This window comes from Anastrepha ludens, chromosome 2 (assembly GCF_028408465.1).
Source record: "Anastrepha ludens isolate Willacy chromosome 2, idAnaLude1.1, whole genome shotgun sequence".
In the NCBI taxonomy this organism is placed as follows: Eukaryota; Metazoa; Arthropoda; class Insecta; order Diptera; family Tephritidae; genus Anastrepha; species Anastrepha ludens.
The window spans coordinates 4111217-4135029 of NC_071498.1; the positions used below are offsets into that span (position 1 = coordinate 4111217).

General features: G+C 36.1%; 1 protein-coding gene across 1 annotated transcript; it reads left to right on the top strand.

Annotated features, from left to right (window-relative positions):
• The first annotated feature begins 1225 nt into the window (after nt 1-1225).
• On the top strand, nt 1226-23391 carry LOC128862154 (sodium-independent sulfate anion transporter). Its single transcript, XM_054100627.1, has 9 exons — nt 1226-1701; nt 11537-11806; nt 13822-13992; nt 18023-18225; nt 19619-19955; nt 20069-20230; nt 20306-20406; nt 22298-22483; nt 22564-23391. The coding sequence occupies exons 1-9, from the start codon at nt 1671-1673 to the stop codon at nt 22909-22911; spliced, it is 1809 nt and encodes a 602-aa protein (XP_053956602.1). The 5' UTR covers nt 1226-1670; the 3' UTR covers nt 22912-23391.
• Nucleotides 23392-23813: the final 422 nt, after the last annotated feature.

The following is a 23813-nucleotide window of genomic DNA, read 5'->3' on the forward strand; positions in this document are numbered from 1 at the left end:
AGAAAATATAAAAAATTTAACAAAAACAATGTTTGTTGGCATTTTGTGTTTTAAAAGAAAACTTTCTTAAAGCCTTTTTCGTGCTAGTTTTTTTACCAAACTAAAGGTGAAACATTTACATTTTACTGCCATTCCATAAGTTACATTCAACAGACAGTAGCCTTTTGTGCGTATACTACCAAGTGGATGAAGAAACGAAACATTAGTGGCTTGTGCGATTTTAGGCTATATTAGACTTATGATCTAACAGGTGAATTTCACAGCCATTTCTACCATTTGCCTCTTCAGATGATATCAATTAACCAAATCAATTTGCCGCTTCGATGAAATTTAATCTAAGAGGATTTTAGGATAAAGTTTACCACGAAAATGGTTACCGGCGAAGTTACCAGGGATATCACTGTGATCTGCGACCCATATTAGATCTGTGGTGCATTGCGAAGCCAACTAGCTCATGGCCATTATTTTAAATGGCTGGCTTCGAAAGGGTAAGAAATATTAGATGGTTTAGAATTTACGGCAGTTTGGCTATAAGAATAAACCGAAATACATTGCACAGCTACTGGGGAGGTTATAAACCAAAGAGCGATTTCGATTTCTTTAATTTGCCTTAATTTAGTCTTAAAAGTGCTGCATCGGGCATTTGTGTAATGCAATATCGTTGGTGTAAATCCATTACTCTAATACTTAGAATATAGGCTCGCAGGTCTTCCTTTCGTTTCACTCTGTAATTATTGTGGGCATTTAGTTGTCTGAGCAGTACAGAGAAGTATAGTAGTGTGGTCCAACAACCCAAGTTTCCCGGACTGCGTGCCGTTTCAAATTTCATTGCAGCTATTCTGAAATTTAAAGTTATTCCTTTTCGAGAAAAAAAATTTTGCGCAAAAGCTTAACATACAAAACGTGTTGCCACTCAAATTGTTGTCAAAAAAAGATCTCTATATTGTATTGTAATACGTATGAAGTGTACTATTTTCGGTTTGGAAAAATTTATGTACAAAAATGCTTATGCTTCTTTTATTTATAAATGTAATTTACTTCTATTACTCGTGGGTAAATAAATATTTTGTCCACTAAATGAATTAACATTTTTCTCAAATCTTGCCACTTTTTATGGCTACATAAAAAATAAAAATAAATAAGTTTGTATACTCTAGATACATTTTATTATCGGTGCTCGATATTTGCACAAAGTTCACTCTCGAAACATTTGGCTGAGTAAGACAACACCTCAGTTGCACTCTTCATGTTATCACGACGACGTCGATCACACGACCACCGGATGGTTGCGCGATCCAGCTTCCGCGGGCCTAGATAAGCGCCAACGCCGTTGAAGGGCGCTATCTTTTCGCTACTGAATGTAACGCGTTTCAGTTGGACTCAGAGGCGGACAAGCGCAAGGACAACCATATAACCACACGAGCAAATAGACTGTCAGATAAGCATCAGCTTACAGTTATAATAATAATAATAATAGTGAGAAAAAACGCGGCCATACAAATTTGTAATAAATTTAACTAGTCTAATTTAGCTGTGACCTACAAAAACCGTTTACAGTTATTGTGTTGAAGTGTGCCACATAGTGCGCTTTCATTTTATCTCGTCTCTTGAAAAGCCTTTCCGCTGTAGGGTGGAAACAGTTTAAATTAAGTTCAAGTTCAACGTGAAAAATGTCAAGGAATAAAAGTTTAACAATTGAAGGTATGTACAAAGAGGCAGTATTTGGACATAACTTCATAAGGATTATATACAAATATATTATAAGCAATAACGAACTTCAATATAGTTTGGAACTTTTCTTAATTGTGAAGGGCGGGTCCTCGGCTGTTTATGAAATTTAAAACAATCATTTTTTTTACAAGAATTCCCAAATTTTTGAAATTATTTTTGGAAGTAAATCCTCCATTTAATTGTGGAATATAATCTCCTTCAAATAGCTGACATGCTTGGGTTGCATATCCTGTTAACCCAATGCTGTAACACATTTCAGCTGGTATCGGGCGCTGTTTTAGCAAAATTGCGAAGAATATTTTGTTGAAGTTCCTCCTGCATCGTTTTTAATGTTCTTATTCTAATATTCGTTTATTTATTTGACGGGTAAGTAGTTCTGTCAGTTACGAGTAAACGCTTGTAATGATGGCTTTTGTGTCTTCGGCAATCCCAGGAGAATTTCGTGACAAATATATGCCTAGAAAATATATTCATCAAATGTTCTATTTAAAAGGACCTTAAAAATTGAAGCTGGTGGGTTAGGTTAGGTTAGGTTAGCCAGGTTGCTTGCCTAAGGCCCATTGTGATACCTGCATTTGATTTTCATCCCCTAACTAAGTTGCTTAAACCAATTAGATATTTTTAAGAAGGTAGCTGGTCCCTCCAGTGAGACATTTTGCAAATTTCCCAAGTATTCGAAGAAATAATCGCCAATATATTTGGCATGGCTTTTTTGAAGTGCAGCACATTCACAGAGGAGGTGTTGTGCCGACTCAATTTCTTCTTGATCAGAAGTCATTGTGAGGTGCATCCATTCTACTGTCTAGGGTGGCAATAGTGCAGTAACCCGTTATAACACCTCTGAGGACGCTGGTAGTTGACCTGTTGATTCCAAGCAGACATTTTGTCCCATTAAGACTCAGTTTGTATACCCAGTAGTTATTAGTTAGAGATCACCTTCTATTGCATTCCACCATTACGCTCAAGTTAACACAGGTACAGTTCGTTTAGAGGAATGCTTTTGTACTCTACCACTCGCTGAAGGTCAAACTCAGAGCCTTTCCTTGCACATTCATCCGCTCTTTCATTATGCTCCACTCTAGAGTAGCTGGAGACCCAACAAAGTGTGGTGTTGTGTTGTTGGATAAGCGAGAGCGATCTTCTATATTCTTTCTCGAGAAATTTTACTGTAGGGAATTAAGAATAATATTTCTACCAGAAATCAATTTTTAAGCCATTTGAACAAAGTTTATAAACTTTCATTCACTGTAATAAAAACTGAAACGTTGTGGAATATAACTTTGTTGCAAAAAAGTGGCCTACTTTTTATGTACTTTTAGAATTGTATGGCCGTTTTTTTTTCAAAAAATTAGTTATCAAAAATTTTAGCATTTTATCAATTTTACTGTCCTCTATATGCGAACTATTTTTTTTTTTTAATTTTTTTTTCGTCCCTTGAAATATTTTCGATATTAGTTTTCCGGTGTTCCCGTGAAAGTCCAATTAAGGTACCGATTCTGTGGAATATTTTTAGGGTGTTTTTTTACTTTAAATTTTAATTTTTATTCGTTGCGAAGGTGCATTGTCGCCCTGCAAAATCCGCCAAATACATATTTTTCGACAAATTTCGATCCCCTCTTAAGAGATAGTAAAAATTTAATCAAAATTTGAAAGATCGGGATGCGTGGAGCTAAGAGCGAAAATTATTAATAATAAATCATATTTCAATATTATCAATATATTTAGCCGAAATTCGTGTTATAAGACTTAGTATTAGTGATTACCTCTCGAGCGATTTTCTGATTTAGAGCTCAAATCTCGACTAATACATAATTCTGCAGATTTTTTTTCATTAGCAGTTTGGTTTAGAGTCGTTGAATTTCTGAATTTAGGGCACTAGAGTATAACTCCGGGATATTTAGCGATATTTTTTAATACTCAAGCTGGTTGCGACGTCGAGACTATAAAAGTCGATACTGTGTCTCGCCCGATAAACAAGACCAGTTTAATTTCAACTAGGTTTACAGCAAGCCGACGAATTCCTTGACCAATAGATTGGAGTGCAAGATACGCATGAAATGACATACAGTTTGAGGAAATTCCATCCGAATGGCTACTCTGTTAATCCTTTAGCACTGCTCTACTGCGAATATTAAGTAGTTCGAAATTAAATATTCGCACCAACGGTGTGCGGCGGTAAACTCTACTGACACTGTAGAGACTGTTGACTTACTTGATGAATGTATTATAATGAAGTGTCACTTGTGACAGTCCCTAAATGTGTTACCCTCTAAACGTTTACTGTCACGGACTAACTTGTCTATGAATGTGAAATAAAATAAGCCTAAGAATAATATTGAATTTTCTAACATCAGCTTGAAATGCAAACAAATCGACCTAATTTACATATTTTTTATCTAGAAAAGTTTTATGGTGGAATTTTCGCATTTAATTTAGAAGCTTAATAGAACAAATATTGATTTGACACGGCGTGTGACTTGTGTGCTGTAATCTGATTTCTTGCGCTATAAAGTGATTATGGAGAATTAAATGGCTTTTTGAATGGAAATAATTTTTTTGTTACTATTAAAATGAGATAAAGTGAATTGGCTGTCTGTAATTTGCCCTACAAAAAAAAAACAATATCATTTTTGGCACATATGACTCTATTAGAAAGAGCTAAAGAATAATGGACCACTGGTTAATAAATTTTGAATTTTTGCTCCTTGCATGCCATCATCCAATGCCTATGTGGAACTGCTCGTGTATTCCCAAACTCGAGTTAATTTTTGTTTATTGAAAAGTTTTCGGGAAGTAATTTTACGTAATTACATACACATATGGTCATTAAAATAGGTACCTTGCCTTTATCTATTGATTTTCTGGTGCCCCTCTGAAAAATGTAAAGCTATTATTGAAATTTCGCTTTTTTAAAGATGGCGTTACTGCTTCGTTGCTTCGTAAAAGTGAAATACATTAAATAAATAAATAAATTATTGGTTGTACAGATTCGGTTATTTTCATAAAGTGTAATTTTGCGTGGTCACTAAAACACTTACTTTCCGGATAACTTTAGCACTTTAACGAATTAAGTGGAAAATATTGAATGCAACGTAAGTAGCGAATTGGGCAGTTCATTTAATAACTAATAATTAATATGAATTTCAATCGAAATTGGGTCGTGTGCAGCATTGCGCAGTCGAGGAGCAGTCTTGTATGTAAATGACCTAAAGCCCAAAAAATTCACAGAACGATGTAGTGGCAAAAGGAAACCGACTTATATATATATACATATAGGTATATATATATAATTGACGCGTACACCCTTTTTGGGTGTTTGGCCGAGCTCCTCCTCCTATTTGTGGTGTGCATCTTGATGTCGCTCCACAAATGGAGTTACAGTTTCAAGCCGATTCCGAACGGCAGATGTTTTTATGAGGAGCTTTCTCATGGCAGAAATACACTCGGAGCTTTGCCATTGCCTGCCGAGGGGCGACCGTTATTAGAAAAATGTTTTCTTTAATTTTGGTGTTTCACCGAGATTCGAACCGACGTTCGCTCTGTGAATTCCGAATGGTAATCTGGCACCAACCCATTCGGCTACGGCGGCCGCAAGGAAAACGACTGATAATTTAATTGTGGTTCGTGCTAAGAGGAATTCCTTTAACTCATAAAAGGCCATTGGAGCTGAAATCAACAACGTGGTACGGCGTCGATTGTACAACATGAACCTACCAGGCAGAATAGCTGGTAAGGGTTCTCTATTGAAACAAGCAAGTTTAAGGAAGAGGAAAGTTTTGGAAATGAGGAAAGTCATGGTGTGAACCAGAGGTATGAAAAAAATAATGCCTACATTGGGTCGTCAGAGCCTCAACTTTGTAGGACACCTTGGGAAGGTGGAGGTTGGTGTTAACTCAGAGAGACATTTTGAGTCGTATTGCTCCTCATTCCATACATAATGAACGATTACATTTTTTTTTAACAATTCATAATAAGCAAAGTTCATGTGATATCTTCACACATGTACATGTATGAACTTGGAAGTACTGATCGAAACAAGTGGCTTACGAGCTAAGCAGCTATATACAAGTTCTCTTAAGGTCACTTCTATTAACTTATCAGAATTGTTGTTGCTCTCCTAGAAAATTTTCCCATTGAGCGGGCAGAACCGAACTAAAAAAGAATTTTTTATTTTATTTTTTTTAATTACAAACATTTAAATATGTATAGGTATACAATATTTGTTGACACTACAACTAGTTTAAAAGAAACTAACAAGCAGTATGATTTTAACAATTTTTTGTGGTTTTCATGAAGAGAATTTTAAAATCTCTTCTTTACATTAACTACCAATAAGATCAGATGGTTTTTTTCGCCGGAGTCGTCGGGTTAGGTCTGCGGTGTTGAGAAGTTTGCTTCCCCGTTTACGTGCCTCTGGAAAGTTGAGGTCACGATGAATATCTGCATTGCGAATGCACTAAGGTGTGTTCACAATATTTTTGAGAATTTAATTTCGAAATCGAAAGAGAAATGGTAAATCAAAAGCAGTTGCAGTTTTCTATTCCTGTGGCTGCCTTGGATTGTTTTATGGTAGCACATTCTGTCAGCCCAATTTTCCAAGACCTTGTGAATAGTTTTTGAGAGTATACTAGGACATTTAACATTGATCTCTCTTTTATTGGGAAGATATTCTTGATGCAACGCGTTGATGCATGCAAAGATAATGAAAGATTAAAAGGTTTGGCCCTCTCATTTCACACCGATTCAAACACCCGTCCAACCAGTCGTTATTCAGGGGGGCGAAGTAATATGAATATTTCAAAATCACTGAGAGTCGGTTAACGGTCTGATGTTGGCCACACCCCTAGTTTCCGTAAATAGTGAAATTGTGAGAGTAACTTTGACTGTTATGTCGTAGACTGATTTGACCGCAGAACTGTGTCCGCTCATTCCACAAGTATTTATACGCTCTTTCAATCAACGCCTGATTGGCGGCAACGACCTCTGTCGTAAACAAGCACTGTCACATCTCCTGTTACGATAACCAATTAACTGATTAATTCAAAATCGCTGAGAGCCGATTAACGAAGTGATGTTGGCCACAGCTTCTGTATTCTCTCCACCGTGGACGCGTGCAGAATGCATGCCTGCCTCTGAGAGATACAGCGATCTGGTCGGCAATCTGCTCGACGATCTGTTTACAGGCACGAATGAATTTAAGCGGAAGGCGCTTAAACAATGATTATTTTTAACAGCCTAATGAGATCGAAATAAAATAAACAATTACGTATGTGTGTATGTAAGTATATACTCACATCTATCAAAGTTTTTGAAATGATGCGAGCAATCAATTTATCTATGCTGGACTAGGGAAAAAGTACTTATTTCATTAATTAATTGATTGAAAGTTCACAAATTCTGTGAAACATTACAGTTCCCTCCAATTGAGAGGTTAGGTTTTATTTTAAAAATTTTAAATATTTTCACTCTGTGCGAGTCTTTTTGTCTAAGAAAAACATAGTTTTTTTATTTCATGTACAAAAATTAATATAATTTGAAAATTCTTCGAGAAAAATACCTATGAACGAGGGGAAATAGTAGCAAAATCATTAAAAATGTAGACGAAGGGAAAAGTATACATTGACATTATTAAACCTTTACAACGTTTAACTGGAATGGGATGCCTTGGCCTCTTTAAATAATTCATCCAAATTTGTGATATTCTGCATACTGAGCGCATTTTTTACGTTATTCCTAAGATGCTCTATTGGATTTAAGTCGACACTCGAAGATGGGCAATCCAGAACACTGATCGAATTGGTGAGATTGCTTCACGTTATGGCCGCCGCACGTCCTTTCTACCATATGGACCAACTCTACTTATTTTAATTTCATCGCGCATATAACGTCACTGATTCTGAGTCCAGGATATGTGCTCTCGAGCGAACTTAATTCGGTTTTGTCGTTATTTCTGATGGTGATGGTGTTAGGTGTTAGAGACGCTGCCGTTGCTTTGTTTAACCTGCAGTTGACATCTTCATCTGATCCGACGTTTGCCGTGCTAGTGCAGCCGAAGTAGGAGAAGCTTTCAAAAAATTCCACCCGGCCCCCGTCAACCATTACTTGTCTTGCTTTATTGTGCTTGACTCTTCGTCATGACAATGTTGGCCACCAGTCCGACTAGTCTGTACACCTTCGCTTGCATGGCAGTGAGTCCCTCAAGATGTCTGGTGAAACTCCATACGATGCCTCTTTTGTGCACGATCAATTAGTTCATGACGTCGTCTAGGACGATGGCGAAGAGAAGGGGTGACAGGGGACAACATTGCCTTACGCCAGCGTTGTGATGAATGAGTTGCTAACGTTGCCGTTGTGAAGCACTGCCCGTTGGAGTTCACGCATTTCAACGAAAGTGATCACAGCAAATATATTCAAGTACAAAAACTATCGTTACGTTACTGACAACGAATCGTTCTTAAGTATTTTTCAACGACTGTATATCTTATTAAAAACATGCACCGGGTTTCCAAGGTCTGTTTCCAATCGATATTAGGCATTTTTTCATTTGTTATGGCAAATATTTAGTATGACGTAGGTCTATAACATCTATGTGCAGTTGATTTTTAAAAGCGTCAGAAACGAAAGAGAAAATACACACTTATATGCAAACTACTGACGTATGTACGTATTCCAGTAAGTAAACAATGAATTATTATTGAAAGCTTTTTACATAAACCATTAAAAAGTTTAACGCAATAAATGTAAGTAAGTCAGAATTTGAAGCAACTTGACTGACTTTCGCTTTCAAAATTTGGCAAATAACTAATTTAGCTAAGCAAAAATATTCTTCACTACACTCGCAAATTTAACTTTTTCTTTTTTACTTCAAAAAATCCCCGAAAAAGCTTTCAATTAACGAGCGTGTAAGTTAATCATAGCTCGAATATCAAATTCATTGTCATGGTTGTAAAAACAAACAATAATCGCTAATAAAGCGGCAAAAAGTGAAAAAAGACACAAAATAAATAATGAGTTGCGCGGCGCATGTTTTATGTGTTTTATAATCACAGTCATAGTCATCTTTCAATTCAGGCCGATATAAATTATGAACCAAGAAGGTTTTTGATGTTGATACGTTTGCTGAAGAGTTTTTTTAATTTTTTTATTAAATAAAAAAATTGGATTTTGGGAAATGGAAATATTTATTTTAACCTTTGGGCACTTCATTAGTAGTCTGTTTGTATGCTGTAGCTTTTTATGATAGTTAACAAGTGTCAAATATGAAACGATGGCATTTGTAAAAAATACAAAACTTCATATTAACTAAATAGTTTCTTTTAGTTCTTTAACTGTTTATGTCGAGTATAATCGTCAGAGCGAAACGGAAATGTTTCGTATAAAGTCGAGTATACTCGTGGTGAAGGTAAAAAAATCGCATTCGTATTATTATTCAACGAATCAACTGGAAGTTTTTCCCTGAAAAAGAGCAAATAAAGATTTTTTAGGAAATGTACATTTTAGAATATTCATTAGTCTGGAAACATTATTTATTTTAATACACAATAGGCTGTTTTAAGCGAAAATAACAAATTCTGGGGGAGTACCGTTACAAGACGATTTTTTCACATAAAAAATCATTTCGTATTCATTTCTCAGTTGAATGTGCGACGCCATAGTTGAGAGAACGAAAGTTATAAGAGTCTTGTGAATTTTATTGAGCTATATTGATAATTCATGAAACTGTTCAAAAAGTAATATTAGAAGAGAATCCGGATATTGGTGCCCAATATGCAAGGTATCATTATGTGCTTCACCTTACTTTCAAAATTATCATTGCCTCTAATTCAAATTTTTAATTTTCTAGCTTAAATTTCTTGAAATTCATTTGGTCTTTTATTGCTTCAGTTTTCATCCTAATAATGTCTTAATTTTATAATTATGTGATATATTTTAAGTATATATATATATATAATTGGCGCGTACACCCTTTAGGTGTTTGGCCGAGCTCCTCCTCCTATTTGTTGTTCCACAAATGGAAGGACCTACAGTTTCAAGCCGACCCCGAACGCCAGATATTTTTGATGAGCAGCTTGTTCATGGCAGAAATACAATCGGAGTTTTACCAGTGCTGCCGAGGGTCGATCGCTATTAGAAAAAACTTTTTCTTCAGTTTGGTCTTTCACCAAGATTCGAACCTATGTTCTCTCTGAATTCCGAATGGTAGTCGGCTAGGGCGGCCGCGATATTTTTCATCAATGCCATTAATTTTGTTTGTAAAAAACTAACAGGCAACGTTTGATTTTTGGTCACAATTGGCTACTTTTACGGCCAGAGAAATTTACTTGTCGCATTAAGCAGGCAGAAAAAGTTTTTCGAAAATAAATTAAACAGTTAAAGGGCTAAAACTTGAGGGGCTCGAACTTCAGAACTTTGCTCTCAGGACCTTTTTTTTCTTTAAATTTTGTGTAGAATCCGAATCTGCTACGAACAATTTGGAAAAAAATTGTCCCGCCCGTCCCGTATAAATGTCTTTTTATGGTCAAAGAAGTATTTCTCAATAATACCATTTTTTTTAAATTTACGTTAATTATTTTTAACTAGCCGAAGGCCCTAGTAGCCAGCGCTTATTTTTAGCAAATTAATTATTCACAATTAGTTCTCATGTAAATAAAACAAAAACATATTCTTAACTGATTTTCTTAGTTTAATTAAGAAAAATATATGTTTTTGTTTGTTGACGGCATTAGCTTTAACATCATATTTGAGGGTTTCATAAAGCAAACCATAAATCGAGGTTTGGAAGTTTTTTATTTGTACTTTCAAAATGTATTGTATCTCAAATTTATTCATTTATTCACTACTTTGTACTCCTCCTTAAGAGCCTTACTCTACTTTGCATTGTCTTCAAGTCTTAAATGCAATTATAACTTGAATAATTTTATGTGTGCAAAAATTATGTTTTATTTGCCGCTCGTATTCGGTCATTTATTGCCACGGTCATTTAGACTTACCGCCTTTAACGGGCTGTTAGTTTTAGTTTTAAGTTTGCATTCTATGTATATAAAAAGGTATTTGCAGATATGTGTCAGTTTCACCTGCCATTACAAATGACACGTCATGCAGTTTCGTGTGTTTGTTTACACATATGTGTGAGTGTAACTAAGTAATCAAAACAATGCGAAAAGGTTCAAACTACCTTTATCGTACGGAAAGCTTTTTGACTCACACAATGATATCGGTATTTTACTGCCAGACACTTCACTTATGTACATACACTGCGAATCTGGCTCAAAACAATACATCTCTAGCTTTGAAAGCTATTTCATCTACGCATACAGGTATACATTCGAGTTCGCTTTCTAAGTAATCACTCTTGATTGAAGAATCAAAACCTGGTTGGTTGACTTGACTTGACTTTTAGTTCTATCAGAATTCGCCAACAGTTGAGAAATGAGATTCTTCAGGAAAGGTACATTTCGACTGCCACAACTGACGAATTTCAATTCGTTAGGTGCTAGTGCACCTAAAAAAATAACAGCAACAACACCAGCAGCTGTTATAAATGCTGAGACGCCTGCGGCAAAAACTGTTTACAAGCCAGACTCTGCTTTAGAATTCCGTACGAACGACGATGAAAGCATTCAAATGGCAGATATTGAAATTGAAGCTAAACGTAAATGTTTATCTAATTTATACAAAATTTTAATTGACTTTTTCCAATACTGCACCTCAAGTGCAGATTAATTTAATAAATAAATATTTGCATCAAAATACTTTATAAATCTTTAAATTTTCTCATTACAATTTTTGTGCTTTTCTTTGACAGCCATAGAGGAGCTGAAGCCTATGAAAAATGGCGACTCTTTGGACACCAAAGTGATAATCGAAGCTGTGAAATATGAACAACCGCCCGAAAAGCATTGGATTTATAAACGCGTATACTTCTTGAATTGGCTACAGAAATACGATCGTGAAACGGCCATTTCGGATTTGATTGCCGGCATCACTTTGGGCCTCACCATCATACCACAGAGTATTGCTTATGCGGCGCTGGCGGGACTCTCATCGGAATATGGCTTGTACTCGGCTATCATTGGTAAGTGAAGTTGGACAAAATAAAGCGATAAGAGGATTCGGTTAAAATCGACAGGAAGTCAGGTGTTACTGTTGGGTGGATGTTGGTCATGCAATTACTACCAAACCAGTATTTTCATTGAAGGTTTAATCGATTATTGACTAAAGAAAGCTGGCTATACTAGCTAGTTTGAAATTCGCAACAGCCGCAATGTTGTCCAGAAAAATGAGTCCGAGTAATCTCAATCGTCTTCTATACAGAGCCATGCACCCGCATAGAAGATGTCCGACTCTCTCCTTTTCTTCCTGACAGCTTCTACAATAGAACGTGGATGGCGAACCTAATCTATTGGCATGTCTTCCTATTAGACAGTGCTCAGATAGGACACCTACTACGATTCTTAGATTCCTCCTACCTCATTTAAGCAGAATCTTAGTGCGAGCCATGTTCCATTCGGGTCACGTTTGTCTACTGATAGCACAGGTGTTTAATTGTTTCCAGATGGAATTAACAACAGAAATGGTGTGCCTATCTATTAAAAGTTTAGATATGGCCAATGACATGGGAATGTGGCCTTGAGAACTAACTATTCGACACTTGTGAACTAGACAGCTGCAGTACACAACAAACAAGGTATGGAGTGCGTAAAGTTCAAAATAAAAATTTCCATTCAACATATTTTTATTTGTTAAAAAAGTTATTTAACACCAAAATTGGATCATTAATTTCGCGCCATCTTGTAGAAATTATAACGAATTAGAACAATTAGAATTATGGAGCTAGTTGAAAATTTTTTTTTATTAAGTTAGGGAGAGTTATGGACCAGCATCCTAAAGAGTCATTAGGGATTAAAGCTTAATAATTCTGGGTGTCTATTAGTTCATAGTAATGTGGTAAACACCAAGTGAAGTCAATTCCTTCTCCAACTGATCTTTCCAACACAGAGGAGGCCTTCCTCTTCCTCAGCTACCTCCAGCTAGTACCGATCGAATACTTTCGGAGCCGGAGCGTTTGTATCCATTCGGTCGACATGACCCAACCAACGTAGCCGCTGGATTTTTATTCGCTGCGCTATGCCTATGTCGTCGTAAAGCTCATACAGTTCATTGTTCCTTAGCTTATGACACTCGCCGTCAGCAATGTGCCAAGGGTCAAAAATCTTGCGCAGAATCTTTCTATCAAACACTCCAAGGACGCCTCATCGGATATTGTCATCGTCCAAGCTTCTGCGCCATACGTTAGGACGGGCATGATGAGAGCCTTATAGAGTATTAGTTTTGTTCGTCGAGAGAGGACTTTACTACTCAATTGCCTACATAGTCTAAAGTAGCACTTGTTGGCAAGAGAGATTCTACGTTGGATTTCCAGGCTGACATTGTTATCGGTGTGAATGCTCGTTCCTAGATAAACGAAATCTTTTACAACCTCGAAATCATACCAGTTAACAGTGTCGTGGGTGCCGATAGGCGAGTTCGCCGACTGTTAGTGTGATGACAGGAGGTATTTCGTTTTGTACTCGTTCACCACCAGACCCATTCGCTTTGCTTCTTTATCCAGTTCGGAAAGGCAGAACTAACAGCGCGGATGTTAAGGCCGTTGATGTAAATATCATCGACATACGCCAACAATTGTACGCTTTTATAAAAAACTGTGCCTGATCAATTAAGTTCTGCGACTCGCATGATCTTTTCCAGTATCAGGTTAAAGAAGTCGCACGACAGCGAGTCACCCTGTCTGAAACCTCGTTTGGCCTCTAACGGCTCGGGGAAACTTTTCATAATTCTGACGGCGCTGCTGGCCTTGAGCAGCGTCATTTTGCATAGCGGTATTAGTTTAGCGGATATACTAAATTCAGAAAACGCGACAACTCCTTGACTTCCATTCGCTTCGTGTTTAAAACAAAATTGTATCAGTTCATATTTAAAAAAATATTTATAAATAATAAGCTATTTGCATTACTTTTTTCTGTAATTAACAAATTTCTTGTCGAGCATACACTTCTTATATTCATTGTCTATGTACTTCCGCTATTTCAGGTAAAATCTTTTACGCTTTGTTCGGCACAATTCCACAAGTATCAATTGGACCTACAAGTTTGATGTCTTTGTTGGTTTTACAATTCGTTGGGGAACGTCCAGTGCAATTTGTATTCGTACTCGCGTTTCTATCGGGGCTTGTGGAGTTTCTTATGGGCGCATTCCAATTGGGTAAGTTTTCAACTCGAAATTTACAGACGTAAAAAGTGTCATTTTTTACGGCGATCGCAATTATGAAATCATATACAACATAAATACCATAAAATGTATGTCAAATAAAACCAGTTTCAGGAATATTAAAAATATTTTTCTATGTTTTAGTTTTATTTAAGCTTCTACGTCTCTAATAAAAAGCTGTATTTACAGTAAAAAAAGCAGTATAAAATAATATCTAAGTAAAATCCACCTAAGTCAGTTTTTTAATTCATATTCACATTTATTTTATGTTATTTTTTTCTTTTTTATTTTGTGTTTTTTTTCGATGTATTTTGATTTGTTTTCTATGAGTATACAGACTTCTCTTAAATTTCACATTTGTTCCTAAGAATTTTTTAATTCACATAAACCAAAAAAAATTTTGCTACACATTTTGTGGAACGAGTTTCATCAGGAGACTTTCTACAGATAGCTGAATACATAGGTATAACTTGTAACAAAGCAGTTTCTTTTTTTCAAAAGTTCTCTTTCGATGACTAAGTACTTATAATTTTCATAAATAAACGAAAGGGTTTCTTTCACAAAAAACTAAACAAAAAATCAAAAGAAAAGCTAGAAAAAACTGTTTTAAATCTAACAGCGTAACGCACCACAATTATTTATTTTTATACCCGTGTCAACTTGTTATTAAGGTTATAATAATTTTGTGCACATAACGGTTGTGTGTCACAGCATAAAGTAACTGTGTGTGTCCGTCCGTTGCACGATAACGCGAGCCTAAAATTAATGCATTTCATTTGACCCGATCTTTGGTTGATTCTTTCCAGTTTGATTCCATCCTTTCAGTTTCTCCACGTCATCCTCCAGTTCGTCAACCCATCTGGATATTGGTCTACCTCTTGCTTTCGTCATAAATGTTTTAGTCAATTATTTTTCGTTAAGCTCTCGTTAGGTCCACTCACGTGGCATAACCTAGTCATCTGATTCTTAGAGCTTTGATGCAGCGCACACCATTAGTTAGTCCAGTTCATGGTTCCAGATCATAGTTGCGTCATTCACCGTTATTGCCTTGGACTGCTCCGAAGGCTTCTCTCAAAATTTATCTATCAAATATTTGGAGTTTGGCTTTGTCCTTTCCTACTCTTCATGTTATAATTACTATTATTATTATTTAAGTCTAAATATTTGTTCGTCAGTCTTTTTTTACAACCCATAACTCTCATTGTCTATGGGTTTGTATGATTCCAAAAATTAACGGTCGCTTAAATTAAATTTCACTAAAATGTGCGCGGGTATGTAAAGTTCGGTCCGCACCGAATTTATCGCTACCTTACTTGTCATGATTCAATTCTATTTGGGCAATGCTCAGCTTTGACGGCAACTATTTTTCACACCTAATCAGTTGACTTATTTTCTGGGTAAGTGCCTAATTATTTAATTAAATACGTTTGCAAAGTAGTGCTCGCATACATACAAAAGTGAGTTATAAATATTTCCATTTAGTGTTAAACTAAAAATAACTTCTAAAGTATAACTAAGCGCTGTGCATGATTCTACCCCGACTGTCGGGGCTTTACGTCACCGAGAGCTTCAGCAGCATTCCTCAAATATTTATAAGGAAAGCTTAGGCTGTAACAACAACAACAATGTTGGTAGTTTTGTTTTCATATTTTTGACATATACTAATATAGAAAAATATACATACATATGTACATATGCGTACATGGATGGTAAAAAAAATCAGTTTTCCCCGATGCCACCCCCTAAATTTGTTTCAATAGCCAAAAAAAAAATAAGAACGTGGGCGATTCTATGTCCAGTGAGCCAAGTATTTTGGACATTGGCGTTAATTCTTCAGAAAATTGATTTATTTGGAGGTTTGAGTATAATATTATATTTAAATGAAAAATTGAAAAAATTTAAACGAATTAACTAATTAATTTATAAATAAAAAAATTTATAATTTAGAGATTTGTTCAATATAAAAATTTTTGGTATGGAGTTTTTGGAAGTGAAATATCTTCGGCTCAATTTAACAAAATTTCAAAATTCACAAAATAAACCATCAAATACCGAGATCGTTTTCCATCGCAACCAAATGATTCCTTAAACGCAATTGCAGTGGACAGCGGGTAACGTGTCGATGGATAGTGTGCAGCTGATCCACTCCCGTCGGAAAATTCGGTCGGTTAAATTGCGACGTGGACGATTTTCAACCGGCATTTTGGGGTTGCCATAAAATTAATATTACGTTAAAATCTGTTCACTTGCTATGTTTTTGAGTGCATGGCAAAATGTACAATATTGAAACACTGTTGCGAATAATCAAAATTATAAAGGATGGTTAAGTTTTAAGGGCCGGTGTTGATTTTGAATAAAACACAACCCTTTTAGAAAATCATTGTCATTCCTCTTTATTATGATAATATTGGTACAACTCAATTACGTATGGAACAAAATATTGGCCAAATAGCCGCTAGGCCTCGGCGGCACTCTTCCATCCGATGGTCCAAATTTTCGAGAGGCATAATTGAGGTTCTATGCCCTTAATGTGTCGAATTATCTCATCCTTTAGCTCTTGAATTGTTGCTGGCTCATCGACGTACACCTTTTCTTTCAAATAACCCCAAAGAATGAAGTTCAACGGTGTCGTTGACGTTTAGGTGTGGTTCACATTCAACATCGACCCTTGAAATTTAACCACCCTTTATATACAAGGAACACTACATAATATTTACAGTTTCCATTTACCACTTTCCCAATCGCCTCCCAAATGTTCTACTTCTTTTGCACATTTCGGTATTCTTTCAAAGATAAGTCGTAGTTACACTTATATTTTTGCACTGCCTCTGTCAGAAACTCGGTGAAGCTCATTGTTACTAAAACGCAACTTGTTTTTATGTTATTAATATTTTGTGCAAATCGAATAAATATTATTTGCTTGTTATTTGCTTGCTATTACTTGTAATCAAGTGATCAGGATCTTCTCGGAGATTTGCCATTGCCTGCCGAGAGGCGACCGCTATTAGAAAAATGTTTTTCTTAATTTTGGTGTTTCACCGAGATTCGAACCTACGTTCTCTCTGTGAATTCCGAATGGTGGTCACGCACCGACCCATTCGGCTACGGCGGCCCGCCCTAAAAATAACTGACGGCAAGAAATCCATCCCCGCCGCAATTCTGTACAATTTCATGCGATTAAATGTGTTCTGATTTGTAACCCGCTGTTTGCTGCAATTCTGTTTAGCGCATGAACTGGGTTCTATTCTCATGTCACCATTGTGGGTTAAAGTTGAAAGGGAAATACCGATCCAGTTCGTCTAAGAACTGCCTATAAAATGTTAGATTTGTATACTAGAAAGGATATTTCACAGGAATTATTGCTTTAATACATAAATCAACGTCACTTTTTAAATGAATTCAAATATTGTAAAAGGTCTTCTATCAATTACGAGTATAAGTGTAGACAGAATACGGAAGTTTTATTAAAACAAAAAAAACAAAACAATAAAAAAAATAAAGAAATAAAAAAAACTATAAAAATGTTAATAAAAAATTTATAAAAATGTAAAATTTTTTAAATATTAAAATAAAAAATTTTATATTTTTCCAAATATTTTTTATATATTTTATTAACAGTTTACAAATTTTTGTATTTCTTTATTTTTTTTTGTTTTCTTTTTTGTAATTAAACTTTTGTCTACACTTATAATTGACAGTAGACCTTACACAAAAAAAAAAGAAATTGCATTTTTCCAAATGTAAACTTATTTATTTTTATATTTTATTTATTTAATTAACATTTTTAAAAAATTTCCTTTTTCTCCTTTTTAGCTTTTAATATACGTAAAAAATAATTTGTTTTTGTATTAAAAATATTACTACAGTAGTAGAAGAAATACTATATTTTATTTATTTATTTAGATTAATACAATTACTTATTATAATTTTAATATAATAATTATTATTGAAGCACTAGCTGCCTGGGCTATCGACTGAATAAAATATTTAATCATTCCTCTTCCATGTACACATATTTCCACAGGCTTCATCGTGAACTTCATTCCAACACCAGTTACGAAAGCTTTCACCAGCGCAACAGCTGTAATTGTGGCTGCAGTGCAATTTAAAAATTTATTGGGCATAAAAAGTAAAGGCATACCATCGATAGAAGTACTCGTCAAAAGTATACGGTACTCTGACGCCTTATTGGGATTGATTTGTCTTACGGCGTTGCTCTCATTGAGAGTGAGTATTATAGAGTTTAATTACACCACATGCATTTGTATACATATGCATATACGAGGGGTGCCTTTCATATGTCGGGATTAGAGAAAATCACTTTATTGTTTTTCAAAATATTCTCCATGAAGATCTATACACTTTTGCATGCGTTTGAACCAATTGTCGAAGCACTTTTGCCACTCTGAAAGAGGTACCTCCAAAACATGCATTCTGAATGCCGCAACCGCTTCTTCAGGTGTCGAAAAACGTTGACCTCTCAGTTTGTTTTTGACGTACGGGAATAAAAAGAAGTCATTCGGTGCCAAGTCAGGACTATACGGCGGATGACCCATTAATTCGATGTTTTGGGTGCTCAAAAATGCAGTTGTTTGAGCCGATGTGTGAGAGCTCGCATTGTCCTGGTGAAGAGTTATCCGTCTTTGGCGATTGGTTTTCCTAATTTCTTGGAAGACAACTGGCAAACAAATGGTTGTGTACCACTCAGAATTTACTGTTCCGCGTTGTTCTAGTGGTACGGTTGCGACATGCTCAGTTTTTCCGAAAAAACAGGCGACCATTTGCTTGGAAGTGCTTCGTGCGCGAACAACTTTTGTTGGATTTGGCTCATCTTGAAACACCCATACAGTCGACTGCTGTTTACTTTCGGGCTCATACGCGGAAATCCATGATTCATCACCTGTCACGATGTCATAGACGTGTTTCGAAGTCCCGCGATCGTATTTTTTGAGCATTTCCTTCGACCAATCGACACGAGCCTTTTTTTGAGCGATTGACAAATTGTGTGGGATCCAACGCGAACAAATTTTTTTTACAACCAAATGTTTATGCAATATTGAATGTATGCTGGTCCCACTAATGCCTAAGATTGTCTCAATCTCACGATAGGTCACATGACGATCTTGCAATATCAGTTCGCGCACAGCATCAATGGTTTTCGGAAAAACAACTGATTTTGGACGACCTTCACGAAATTCGTCTTGGAGTGAACTACGACCACGATTGAATTCACCATACCATCGATAAACACTGGTCCTTGATGGAGCTTCATCGCCAAAAAATGAATTAAATTCATCCATTCAATGTTGCTGAGTTAATCCACGTCGAAAGTTGTAAAAAATAATCGCACGAAAATGTTCATGATTTAATTCCATTTTTGGACCGAGATGAATCTTTTAAGTTACTGTAAACAACATAAATAGCGCTGGTATTTCAAAACGTTCTGAGTACGTAAAAGCCAAAAAATGTCAAACTTTGCGATACAGCTGTCAGTTACCAGATTGTAACACCAGGGTTGCCAAATCCCGAAATATAAAAGGCACCCCTCGTACACGCATACTTGTATACAAGTTCATTTTTTGTATTAAATAATTGCCCATCCTATTCTCTTCTGCAACAGCAACTATCCCAGATCAATTTCAAGAAGAACACCCCAATCACACGGAAGCTTCAGAAGTTCTTGTGGTACATCAGCATCTCACGCAATGCTTTAGTTGTATTCCTTTGCAGTTTAGCGACATACTTTTGGATAAAACAACGTTCCGCAGAGGCGATTCCATTTGCGCTAACTGCAAGAGTGAATTCGGCTCAATTGAAATTTCAGCTACCGCCATTTGCTTTCGACTACAAAAACACCACCTTTGTATTTTCTGATATTGCCAACGAATTGGGTAGCGGCATTATAGTGGTACCGATTGTGGCCATTTTAGCGAACGTGGCCATCGCGAAGGCTTTTGGTGAGATGATAACGTGAAACGAAAATTCAATGAATCAATAATTCCGTATTTTGGGAAATTTGTATGATTTATATTCTGTATTCTGTCAATGATTTTTTCGTCATCCTTCACAGTTAAGGACAATCGTTTGGAAGCTTCTCAGGAAATGCTTACTTTGGGAATTTGCAACTTGGCTGGCTCTTTCTTCAATTGTATGCCCACTTGTGGCGCTTTCACGCGTTCCGCTGTCAGTCAGGCAAGTGGTGTGCGCACGCCCCTTTGCGGCATCTACACAGGTGGTTACTGCTAATTTAATGATCAAAAAATGGCTTAAAAATCAATGTAATTTTGTTTGATTATTTTTCCTGTAGGTTTAATGGTATATCTGGCGCTCAATATACTCACCCCATATTTTGGTTATATACCAAAGTCATCGATTTCTGCGGTGCTCATTGCGGCTGTGGTATTTATGGTGAGTTCGCAATATAGCGAAGAAATTCACAAACGTTTACTGTTAAATATTTTTTAGTCAAACAATTTTTAAAAAACAATTTCAAAGTTAACAAGTTTCAAAAGATAACCCTATGCGACAAAATCAAACTCGTTGGCTTGATATTGAGTGAAATCAATTACAAGTGATAGGTCTAGGTGTTATTAATCTTAGGTTCTGGCCTTTTTCGAGGTTGCAAAATATTCTCGAAAAATTTTTATACGAGTGCCGCCTTTTATATTTTGCGCCCAATAATGAAAACACAGTAAAATAATAATGAAAATGGGTTTAATGTTTTTCAAAATATTCTTTTTGGAAGTCAGTACGCTTCTGCATTCGCTTGAGCTAATTTTCAAAGTATTTTTTCCACTTAAAAGGGGACACCTCTAAAACCAGCAATTTAAAGGATTCAACACCTTTTTCAGGCGCTGAAAACCGTTCGACTCACATTTTATTTCTGATATTTACGGAAACAAAAAGACAACATTAGGTGCCAAATCAACGCTGTAAGGCAGATGGCCCACTAACTCCACCTTTTTAAGGGCTCAAAAACTCTCTTGTGTGAGCCGATATGTGAGAGCTCACATTATCTTGGTGAAAGATGATTCGCCTTCGGCGGTTGGTTTTCCTTAATTCTTCGCAAACAGCTGGCAAAGAAATGATTGTTCTCCACTCAGAATTCTTCAACATTTCTTCACACCAATCGACACGAGTCCGTGTCCCTTTTTAGGCAATTGTCGAATTATGCGGTGTCCAGCGAGAACAAATCTTCTTGATGACTAAATTTTCATGCAATATTGAATACTCGTATATGCTGCTCCCACTAATATCCATGGATGCCTCTATCTCGCGATATATTACATGGTAATCTTGGGTTATCAATTGACGCACAGCAACTATTTTTTCTGACACAACAATCGGATTTTTAGACGGCCTTCATGAAATTCATCCTGCCAGGATCGATGGCCACGTTGTATCTCCTTGTACCAGCGTTTCGCAGTGGCTAAGTGTGGTGATCGAACGCCAAAAGGTGATAAATACACTCTGTGTCGATAATCCACGTCAAAAATTGTAATAAATACGTTGAAAATGGTAAATCTGTTCGGGAAGTTCATAGATCGATGTGTTGAAGAAGACGCCGAAATGTCGATCCGACGTCGCTCTCATCTTATTGGCCTTTATGCTTGGACTACGTGTAAAATTTTACAAGGATTTTGGCTTACTCGCCTATAAAATACGGCTCGTACAAGAATTGAAGCCAAATGCCCATTTGCGTCGCATTTTTCCTCATTGACACCACACTTGAGCTCATTTAGATTTATTAAGATTGGACGACGTAACTCGTAGCCACGGCGTAAATATGCCGGATATCATATTCAAAAAATAAATGCCATTGAATTATCTACCTGATTATAATACAAAAAAATTCATTCAATCAATATTTCCATTTTGTACTCTAGGGTATGCATTTATCAGACATGCAAATACGGAAGGATTTATAACTTTTTTCTTAACAAAACTTGTTATTAAACCAAGCTGAATACGCAGTGGTAGAAAAAGACTATTTTTAATGATATTGAATTGTCCAATAATTTGTTTACCTCTCAAACGCAAATCTTTTTTCCACATTGGTTTTATGTAAACCGGATAAAATTTGCTATTACTTTAAGGTTTCACATCCTCTGCTGAAAGTTTGCCTTCTTTCACAAAAGTTGCAGATTCTTAGAGAGACAATCCCGGCTTCCTAACCATGTGAACCAACTGACCTTGAAATAAGTCCAAATAGGAATTTAATTTATACCCATTCATTCTACCATAATTCCATTTACCATTCCATAACTCGTATTAACTCATACACTTCTGAAACTTTCAGATCGACTTCTCACCCGTTAAAACGCTTTGGCTCAGCAACAAAAAAGATTTCTTCAGTTGGGTTGGCTGCTTCATTGTTTGTCTCTTTGCTGGTGTGCAAATGGGTCTACTCTTTGGTATAGTGCTGAATATGATATTCGTACTTCTACGACTGGGCAACCCCAAGGTGGAGGTGACGCTCATGGAGGTAAGTGTAAAACTCATGAGGCACCATAACTAAAAAAAATAGAATTTTTATTTCATCTCTTTCATTTCCTCTAAATTTAGTGCGAAAATCGCAACTACGTCTTCGTTAGCCCCACCTCCGATGTCTACTATTCTGGCATCGAATATATACGCGATAAGATCAATGATGCTTGTCTGCTCTATCGTGACGATTTCCCAGTTGTGTTGGATTGCCGACGTTTCATGCAATTCGATGGCACTTTTGTCGATGTGATCAATGCTGTGGCTAAGGAATTGGAGTGCCGTGATGTATTATTGGTGTTATATGGCACGAATGAGAAATTGGAAGGGCTGCTGCGTAATTCCAGTAACATCAACTATTGTGATAGTGGACGACGCATCTGTTCCGATGATCTAACGCCAAAGAAACGAGAATTGAAAAATATCTAATAGCAAGTAAATGGAGGCAAAAAACATAGGAGGGCGCGTGATAAAATTAAAGAAGAAGAAGAAAGAGGAGTGACGTGAAGTGAAATGAAAACAATTGAAAATTTGTTGACATCAAAGTGGCGGCAAGGCATATCTGTCCATTGAAAAGCCTCTGCCTTAATTTTACACACAGCTTTTCTACTTTGTTGGCGATCTTAAAGAAAATACAATTAAGCTATAAAAAAATCACATAGATTTGTAATTTGTGTATAGTAAATAGTATGCAGTAGAAACGGGTTATCTTTATTTCTTGTGAACTCACGGCAATGATATTGTAAATTAGTTTGTAAATAAGCCGCGCTGTGCGGCTAGTTGTTATTTCCTTAGGCTTATGCGCATACTTACACACATCTACATGCATATGTAAATTCATAGAAGAGGTATTTTGTATTTTATAAAAACGATAAACAAATATTAATAAATAATTTCTGTTATATACTATACTGCGGGTATGTAATTAAATATGTATTTATGTATATGTGCATGTGTATGTGTATGTTTCATATCTATTATTCTCATTTCGTCTGTAAGTACTTTTGACTATTATACGCATTATTCTCTTTCCAACTGTCAACAATTGCTTAGAAGCGCTAAAGCAATTGTCAAGACAGAAATACACACACACACACACAGAAGATATGTATGCGTGTATGTACATCAGAGTTTTGGATGATTTATGATTGCTTATGCGGTTGCTTTTTCCCACCTATTTTTACACTTTGTAGATTCCCGTGCGCAATTTTACGTATAACACTGTGCGACATAACATCAGTTACACCACTGGTCCATTTACAGAATTTCATTTAATTTGAAAAAAAACCTGTGAGAGATTAAATGTGTCGTTTTCTTTGGTAGAACTCAAA

Coding starts and splice junctions, on each gene's coding strand:
- LOC128862154 (XM_054100627.1), top strand. CDS start 1,671: ATGTCAAGGAATAAAAGTTTAACAATTGAAG. Junction 18,226..19,618: donor CGGCGTTGCTCTCATTGAGA/GTGAGTATTATA, acceptor CTTCTGCAACAG/CAACTATCCCAGATCAATTT. Junction 22,484..22,563: donor TGGAGGTGACGCTCATGGAG/GTAAGTGTAAAA, acceptor CTCTAAATTTAG/TGCGAAAATCGCAACTACGT.